The 9471-nt window shown below is 49.9% G+C and overlaps 1 protein-coding gene across 1 annotated transcript in view; it reads left to right on the top strand.

Annotated features, from left to right (window-relative positions):
• Positions 1-7925, top strand: part of SLC35B4 (solute carrier family 35 (UDP-xylose/UDP-N-acetylglucosamine transporter), member B4) — a 57973-nt gene extending 50048 nt beyond the window's left edge. The window contains exons 4-10 of the mRNA XM_009883021.1: positions 1050-1099; positions 2292-2373; positions 3648-3708; positions 4487-4596; positions 4818-4893; positions 6649-6724; positions 7679-7925. Coding sequence (XP_009881323.1) covers positions 1050-1099; positions 2292-2373; positions 3648-3708; positions 4487-4596; positions 4818-4893; positions 6649-6724; positions 7679-7925 — 702 coding nt within the window. The remainder of the gene's footprint in view (positions 1-1049; positions 1100-2291; positions 2374-3647; positions 3709-4486; positions 4597-4817; positions 4894-6648; positions 6725-7678) is intronic.
• Positions 7926-9471: the final 1546 nt, after the last annotated feature.

Here is a 9471-nt window from a genome sequence, read left to right as displayed (position 1 = left end):
GGCACCAAAACCCTGTGTAAATACGAAACTCCAGCTAACTTGTGGGGAGAGCAGCCTTGCTCTGAAGGCTCAGCTCTGGTTCTGGTTTTCACGGTGTTGAGCATTAAATGTCAACATAATGTCCCTGAACAGATGAGGCAACTGAGACTCTAAACAGGCTTCATGTTTCCAAAGGTGATGGAGAAATAACAGTGACAAAACCAAGCCCAGACTCTGGCTGTCAGACCTGGATGGTCTGAATTGCTGGCCAAAGGGACCCAGCTTTCCCTTTCACCACAGAGCCACACGAAGTGGCTCATGTCCTGGTGTGCACGTCTTGGTTAGACACCCCAGGCCAGAGAGTATGATTTTGGCCTAGTTCCACCTGCACTGTTACTGCATAGGCCTTTGCTTTGGAAAACACTATTAAAATGCACCTTCGCTTAAGTGTAGAGGAGTGTCAGGCTAAAAAAAGTCTGTTAAAACCAAAGAAAATGGAGCCTCAGCTGTTGGGAATAACAAAATCTGCTGGGCAGATCTGCTGAGCGGGGGCTGTTCTCCCACAACACATCATGGGGTTGAGATACCTGAAGTCAGGAGAGGTTAAAAAGAAGAAAAACAGACAACAGTCTAGGAGCCCTGTCCCGCATTAACCATGAGGGATGGTTTTTGTATTGCAGCCCTGCAGTCAATCTATGGAGCCATACTCCTCTTCCCAATTTAAAACAGGGATTTGGCCACGTTCTGGTCTGTAGCACACACTGAGTGTCACGGGTGGGCCAAAAAGGGGGGAAGCCCGCTGGTCAGAAGATCCTAGCAGCCTGTTTGCCCCAGCATCCCTGTTCCCAAGCCACCCAGCTCGACTTCTCCTCTTCCTCCTAGCTGAAGTGAGACTCTTCTCACCCTGTCATTCTCCCTGACCCTGTTCTGGCATTTCTGTTGGTGTTGTGGCATCTGTCGGAATCAGTTGGCATCAGAGTTTGCGGTGTTTTTCTAGGGCGGGCATCCCGGCCCGGGGCATTTTGTCATGCTGACCTTCTGTTTTGTTTTTCTTCTTTCTCCTTTCCCAGGGCTCTCTCATAGCAAGCATGGCTCTAGGTATCGTAATTTTGAAGAAAAGGTAAATCACAAGCCTCTTTCTTATATCATCAGAGAATGCTTTGCCATTGACTTAATCCTAACTGGTGTTTAGTGCCCTCCCCTTTCCTGTTAAACATTCTTGTTTTACTGATGGGGAAACCGGGGCACAGAGGTGTGCCTGGAGTAGAGGCTGGAGTAGGTCCCTCTTCTGCATTTCCACCACCTCTCACTCCTTTATTTAAGGCAAACATGGGCTGAAGAGAGAGCTTTTACATGTGGCTGCAGCCCTCTATGTTAGCTCTTTTCTTTCCTCTTACTTGTGTGAGGCCGGTACCTCTCCTGATGGAGGGGTGTACTGAGTCTGGCTGGGTTGGAGTTAACGTTGTTCATAGCAGCCCATATGGTGGTGTGTTTTGGATTTGTGGCTCAAACAGCATTGATAGCATGCTGATGTTTTGGCTATTGCTGAATAATGTCAGTGTCAAGGCTTTCTCTTTATCCCATTCTGCCTGCCTTGCCAGCGAGTAGGCTGGGGGTGGACAAGAAATCAGGAGGGGATGCAGCTGAGACAGCTGACCCAAAATGGCCAAAGGGATATTGTATGCCATATAATGTCGTGCGCTGCAATAGAAACCAAAGTAGAGGAAGAAGATGGTTGGGGGGATTTGGCTTCCTAGCTGGCCATGCTTATGGGAGGTGGTGAGTGACTGCTTTTGCCTTGGTTTTGTTGTTGTTCTCCCTCCTCCCCCCCCATTAAACTCTACCCACGAGTTTGCTCGCTCTTGCTCTTATAATTCTCTCCTCCATCCCACAAGGTAGGGGGAATGGATGAGTGGCTGTGTGGGTGCTTGGCTGCTGGCTGGGGTCAACCCACCACAGTGGGCAAAGACATCAGGACAGGAGGGTCCTCGCAGCTGCTTGGGGTCTGGCTGTGGGACCAATGTGGGCATGTCCCCTGCTACTCCATCGCTATGCAGAGATCCACACTGGCTTTGATCTGAGAGGGTTCCTTTGCCACGGGCAAGGAGATCTTGGTCCAAATGCTTCTTTTTTGTTGCAGGAGGAGTAAGTTGGCCTTCCCTCCCAGCAACATCAAGCATTAGGTAATGGGTATGTGCCCGTTACCCCAAGTTCACACTGGTGTAGTGGAGCAAAATGCAATGCAAGGGAGCAGTAGATGAACAACGCGAGGCTGGGCTGAATCACTGACATCTTTCTTCTCCCCTGTGCAGATACAGCGTATCTAAATACACATCCATAGCCCTGGTGTCACTGGGGATCTTCACCTGCACTTTCATGTCTGCAAAGCAAGTGGTAAGGATTGGAAAGGGCCTGAGGACAAGCTCTTGTTTCTGGTCTCATTTTGCTGTGGTTTGGAGGGAAGGGATGCACACACATGCGTGTGATTTAATTTAATTACGGATGCCTTTTATCCTGTGTTGTTCAGGTTGCTTTTTGCTGAGAATATACCTTTATTCTTTTGCCACAGAGATAACAGCTAGAAATTGCTTTCTCTTGCCCTTACTGCAATGTGTTGCGGTTAGGAGCAGGTGAATCTTAAACAAAACTCAGCCATCCTCGCTCTTTTTATCCCAGAAGAGATTGTCAGCTTTCAGGCTAGATTTTTCCAGGCCTGTTGTCATCCAACGTGACTTTTTGTGACGCTTGAAATAGAGTGCATGTATTTGGAGAACAGGAGGGAATGAAGAAAATCCATGTGTAACACCACTTTGGGCTTTTCCTGGGTCAGCACCTGCAGCCTGATCTTGTCAACTGAAGACAGAAAAATGCCATAAAGTGGTAGTCAAGTGAAAATTGGTTGCACTTAATCCAGCTCTGAGAGATTGGAAATGAAACAGGGCTGTCCAACCTCCAAGTCCCCCATCATTTAATAGCTTTCGATACTCTCAGAATGAGGAAGGTCTGTGCTATGCAGCCTTGCTCTGTATTAATCCAGATAAACTCTCAGCAGGCACGGATGGGGTTTTGGTATAGAACGGACAGTTGTGGCAAAGGTGAGTAATCTGATTTGCCCTAAACCAGTTGAGAGTTGAGCCAAGTTGTGCTACCTAGAGTTTTACCCTCGGCTAACAGCATCTACAGGCCTGGTTTCCTCAATGTCTTGACCGCAAGCCAGAGCCCTGGTTTTAGTACCTGACTGGGGCTTGGCCAGAGCCCTTGTTCTTTCCTGCACACTCATCTCTGAGATGCGGACAGAGGAGCCAGCCAAGGGGCTGTCTGTGGGAGCTTTCTAAGTGGCGCTGATTATTTTGTGGGTGAAGAGTTCCGTCTCTGGCCAAGCCAGGGCATTTCTTGCAGAAAAACTACTTTGTTGATCAGACATTTACACTTTTTTCCTGAAATCTGGTGCATTCCCTGAAGCGGAGTGGAGAGCAAAGTGTGCTGTAGTTGCTACACCTCCGTTCAGCCAGGGAAGCGACTGGAGAATATGAGACATAAAGCAAAGTCTTTGCTTTATCGGCTTGCTTGAAACACAACGCGCAAACCAAGAGTGAGGTACAGGCGGGTCCGAATGAGCTCAGGGACATGGTAGCTCACAGTGATTGTGTTGCGTCTCCCTCCACCAGGCATCTGACTCCAGCTTAAATGAAGAGGACGGACTCCAAGTTTTCTTGTGGTGGCTGCTAGGTATGTGAATGCCACATCTCCAGTCGACCTTGCTGGGATAATGTCAAGACTCAGCTTTCTGGTGTCCTTGGCCATGTGGGTTGTGCAAAGCAGACTGTGGTGGGAGTCCCTGCACTGAGGTTAAGTTGTGCTGAGCGTCTGGTGGATGTTGATTTGCAAGGAATGGGGTTTTATGGCCCTCATTAGCACCTTTGTGCAAGGAAACACTCTTAATTTGGTCAGCAAGTCAAATACGGGACCTAAAGGGTTTCTACAAGGTAGTGGCTTAGTGACGTTATGAGACTATAGCCACGCATGTTTGCAGGTATCTTCTTGATTTTTCTCTGCAAAAGCAGCCCTACCTGATGCTGTAAGCTATGCTGCAGAGAGAGAGAGGGGCTGTAGCTGGTTCAAGTGTTCATTCAGCACAGTATTTCATGGAGGAGCCTCTAGAGTCTGGCACTTGAGTCTATTTTTATACCTCCAACATAGATTTATTGGTGGCTTTTCAGGGAAACTGGGATTGATGTATTGTCAGTAGTGGCAAGCAACTTTATCCCTGGTATCCCGCCAAGTCCGCTTGCCAGGGCTGAGTCTCTTTTTAAAGAGATGATCTTTTCAGAAGTCTCTTGGCATTTCAGCCTTTGTAATAAGACACCTGTGTCCCCAAGACCAGTGTCAGTTTTTTGCCCATCTTATCAAATCTGGGTGCTTTGGCTTTTTGGCTAAATTGTGGGAGTCTTCAAACTTGAGCTATGCTGTGCCTGAGCAGTGTTTTAAGGCTGTGCTTCTGTTCCAGGTATTGCTGCACTCACCTTCGCCCTCCTCATGTCTGCCAGAATGGGGATTTTCCAGGAGATGCTGTACAAGCAGTTTGGGAAGCACTCCAAAGAGGCCCTTTTTTATAATGTAAGTCACCAAGTCTTTTCTTTTTCTTTTCCTGTGCAGATAGACCTCCTCAGAGAGTCCCTTCCCCTCCCACCCTGTACTCGGCACAAATCCAAAGGATCACACACTGCAAGGCTGGAGCAGTGAAGGGAGCGCCCTCATCCAGATGTGTGAGGCCCAGGATGAGAAGTGGGGTTGTTTCACATAATCTGTTAACATCATGGCTTCATTTTTCTCTCCAGCATGCGTTACCACTCCCTGGCTTTCTCCTCCTTGCCCCGAACATCTACCACCATGCAGTCCTCTTCAGCCAGTCCGGTAAGTGTTGCACAGATGGATCCTTGCTCTTGTACCTTTCTGTCCTCTGGAAAATGCTGTAGGAAGCTTTCAGTCCAGCAGTTGCCCATGTCAGACTGTCATCTTGGGGTGTTCAAGCCCTTTGAATTTTTTGGGTTTGATAGAAAGCTGAAAAAACCCCACACTGTATTGGGGACATAGTCCAACTGCTTCCCCATGGTGGCCTGGATGCCCAGCATGCTTGGACAGGCGGTGACGGCTGACTGCTGAGAGCCCGGCCAGGAGCAGCTGACCGTTGGTGCCACAGAAGCTTGCAAAGCGAAGCCATGAGTTACTGTTTGGATCACTGTGGTTAAAGCCCAAGCTTGTCACTGATGCATGTTTTGGGCCCAGCCAGATTGCTTATCCATCCACCTTGATCTATACATCTGCTTAACAGTAAAAATTCACCAGGCTTTTCAGTGCCAGCAAGCTTCCTATAGCCCTGATTTTGTGAAACTACAAGGATCTGGAGAAGAGAAGGCTCCGGGGAGACTTTATTGCAACCTAGAGGGGGTCCACAGGAGAGCTGGGGAAGGACTTTTTACAAGGGTATGTAGTGATAGGATGAGGGGGAATGGCTTCAAGATGGAAGAAGGTAGATTTAACATAAGAAGGACATCGACCTGTTGGAGCAGGTCCAGAGGAGCATCCAAAGATGACTCGAGGGCTGGAGCACCTCTCCTATGAGGACAGGCTGAGAGAGTTGGGGTTGTTCAGCCCGGAGAAGAGAAGGCTCCAGGGACACCTTATAGCAGCCTTCCAGTCCCTAAAGGGGCTACAGGAGAGCTGGGGGAGGGACTTTTTACAAGGATATGTAGTGATAGGATGAGGGGGAATGGCTTCAAACTGGAAGAGGGGAGTTTTAGATTAGATTTTAGGAAGAAATTTTTCACTCTGAGAGTGGTGAGCCCCTGGGGCAGGTTGCCCAGAGAAGCTGTGGCTGCCCCATCCCTGGAGGTGTTCAAGGCCAGGTTGGACGGGGCTTGGAGCCACCTGGGCTGGTGGGAGGTGTCCCTGCCCAGGGCAGGGGAGTTGGAACTCGATGATCTTCAAGGTTCCTTCCAACCTAAACCATTCTGTGATCTTTGCTGAATAGGTTTGCCGATTCTCTAATCCCCTCTGGGTAGGGGCGATGTTTGCACTCATAGATTGCTTTAACCTGTTCATTCATATCATTGCAAAATATTTCTAGCGTTCTACACCTTTCCCAGGGAAAGCATGAGGTGACCCCTGGGTAAAGTACCGGTACCGTGGTAGTTCAGAGTGGGAGTAACGGGACCGAATCCTCAACAACAGGTTTAAACACAGACCCCTTGGCTCTTGTTTTGCTGGTGCTACGGAGGCTTTCTCATGCTAACACTGTCAGCTTCTCAGAGCCGCACAGTTGATTCATCCAGTTTTAACAGTGGGATAACCCTGACACAAGAAAGCAAGACAGAGCTTTTCTTTTAATGGCTTATTTCCTTAGCCTATTTCTTCCTCCGTCTTCCTTTCTTCCCTACAGAAGTCCAAGCAGAAACGTCTCTTGTAGTTGTCATTTATCACAGTAAGAACAAGATAACTCTCCATTTGGAGCAAAATCAAAATGTGCCCACACCTCAGTCTGCCTAATGCAGCAACAGCCTCCTGGAGCTGCACCATGTCTCAGGTCACGGTCAAGCCAGGACAAGAGAGAGACACCTCTCCTTGCATGTTCTTTAAGCAGTGATGTTGCTCCATCCTTTCTCCCTGCAGAGCCGTTCCAGGTCCCAGTGATCGGGCTGACCCTGCCAATCATGTGGTTCTACCTCCTCATGAATGTCATCACGCAGTATCCTTTCAGAGCTCAGCTTGAGACGCCGCAGAGCTGGCAGCAGGGTGGGAGAGGAGGAGTAGGGTGGGGGTGCCATGCCCTTGGAGCCTTCCCTCCATTTGGGAGCTGATGTTCCTGTTACTCTTGGAAAATATAGAGTGAAATTTAACTTGGGACTTAAGATTTTCTCCCAGGATGGTGGAACCACCTGGCCACAAACACTTGGAGAATATACAGTGGAATTGAACCTGGGGCTTATGCTGTTTCCAGGGTGGCTGAAAACTGCCACCGCCTTCCCAGGGACAGACTGGTTGGTATAAACTCATGGTGGTTCTGTTAGCCAGCTTAAGGTTCTGTTAGCCAGCTCAAGAAGGGACAGATCAGGAGCCATTTGTGTGCCATATCGGCGTGTAGATTCTTCCAGGCAGTGAGAACAGCTCTGAAAGTCTGATGAAGCCGAGATAGCGTCAAAAAAGGGATGGACCGTTCAGTCCAAGGCCCTCTTACTATTTTCCTCTCACTGTTGAGAGAGTATGGTACTCTGTTGCTGCTCACGCTCCTCCATGAAACCCATTGTTTAATCTGCCTTTCCCATGCCCCCTCAGGGGGGAAAGGGGACTTTTGCTGGGTATAAATAGAGAAGTCTGATTTTACCTTCCCTTGTCTCCATGGTAGGGACTGTAAATGCTGCACACCGTTAACCTTTTGTCAACACATCAGCCCCAGCTGCTCTCCTGGGGTGATTTTGCTGTCCCAGAGCAAGCTTGGGGACAGACTGGGAGATTTGGGGTATTCCTGGGGTTGTAGTGAAGCTCTTCATAGCTGTAGAAATGCTGATGTGAGGAGAATGGAATTTTATTCCCTTTATAACCAAACTGGGGCTATCCATTCCCCGGTCCTTTTCCTTCCCGAAGGTCTGCCCAGGCGGCCTTCCTCTTCAGCCCTGATGTCCCCTTACCTCCGCACACCCAGATACGTCTGCATCCGCGGCGTCTTCATCCTCACCACAGAGTGCACCTCCCTCACTGTCACGCTCGTGGTGACGCTGCGCAAGTTCGTCAGCCTCATCTTCTCCATCCTCTACTTTCGCAACCCCTTCACAGCCTGGCACTGGCTGGGAACCACCTTCGTCTTTGTGGGGACTCTCATGTACACGGAGGTGTGGAACAGCCTCGGGCCCTTCCTGGCCCGCTGGAGGAAGAGGCCGAAGGAGGAGTAACAGCCGGCGACTCTCTGCAGGGACCTTTTTATTGTTTTATAGAGCAGAGCAGCAGGGAATCCCCCCAGAGGGGGTTGTTTTTATAACACAGGGGAGACGGCTGTGCCAAGCTCCTGGAAAACGTGGAGCCTCCGCTGGGAATCTACCTGCAATGGATCATGGAGAGACGATACGGTTATTTTTGCAAGGTTGCGTTTTTTTGGGTTTTTTTTTTAATGCAACCCTTTTTGCTTTCAACCTCTCCCCCCGTTTGTTGTTTTTGTTTGTTTGTTTGAATAACCCTTTTTAAGTAACGTAACAGCTGACCCAGTTCTCTGTTAGGAGCCCAACCTTGTTGTGGTGCTGTTGTCCACTCCTCCCAGCTTTGATGAGCTGGACCCTGAGCCTGTTTGGTGCTGTCCTTTAATGTCCAGGTGACTGTAACAGTTGGCTGACCCCCGGGGAACTGCTGTTTGGGCAGGAGGTTGTTAGTTACACTGGAAATGCTCTTAACCTGAGTCCTTGTTTTGTGATCCTACCACCTGTGCTGGGACGACATTGGACATACCTGTAGCCACCTTCTCTAGAGCCTTCCAGTCTGCCCAGTAGATTCTCCACTGGGGAACGGCTCAGGGGGCTGATCCCCAAGCCACTGAGCTCCCATCGCTAGTAGCAGGACCTAGTTGGGAGCCTGAGGAAAACAAAAAGGGGTGATGCTGATGGGACAGAAAGTGCCGCTGTGTCACCTTTGCAGCCTTCTCTGGGAGACAGCGAAGTGCTCTTGAGGCTTTGCTGCATCCTCAGACGTTGCCCTGATGTTTCACCAGCTGGCGGGTATCATGGGTTCCTCCTGCTTTGGTTAGGTCCTCAGTGCAGGTCACTTTTCAGTTGCTTCCTACTTTTCCACTTATTTACAAGTGTGTTCAGTGGGCTTTGTTACCAGTAGTTGGCTGCAACGAGCTGTGCTCAGCCCCCACTGCGCCCCTGGTCCCCCGTGATCCAGCCCAACGTCAGGGTTCAAATGATGCCAAGAAACTCAAATAGGGCCAGTAGAGCTGAGCTTATTTCTGCTGCTGGGAGGGGGGGGAGCTGGTTTTGGTGTCCCTTCCCCCAGTTCTCCTCCCACCCCTTGGGCATCGGCTTCGCTCGGGGCATTTCTGTGCATCATAGCAGCATCCACCTGGTGCAGGACACGTGTCCCTTAGTGTCACCCCTCACCTGGGGCAGGAGTGGCCTTCAAGAGCTTTGAGTGTGTGTCCCCATGCATGCAGGCAACACGTGTCTCCCAGCAAGGTGAGGAGCTGCAGCCACAGCTCGGCGTTGGGCAGAGCAAGGGTGAGCGCGCAGCCTTGCCTTGGTCTCGGAGCAGTGGGGAGCACTGGTTTGCGCTGCCTCAGTTTTCCTGGAGCACCTGGTTGTCATCAGCATAACACTGTCACTGCTCAGTGGTGGTAATCGGGACATCCAGCAATGTCAACCTGATTCGCATCAAGCTTGGCTGAGTATATATACTCTGTTATTCCTCCACGGCGTCCAGCCTTGGTGTTTACAGCCCTTCCAGTGTTAA

The sequence above is a fragment of the Charadrius vociferus genome, unplaced genomic scaffold, assembly GCF_000708025.1.
Source record: "Charadrius vociferus isolate BGI_N301 unplaced genomic scaffold, ASM70802v2 scaffold32, whole genome shotgun sequence".
NCBI lineage: Eukaryota > Metazoa > Chordata > Aves > Charadriiformes > Charadriidae > Charadrius > Charadrius vociferus.
Note: the sequence above shows the minus strand (reverse complement) of the source record. Positions and strands in the feature narration are given on the sequence as shown.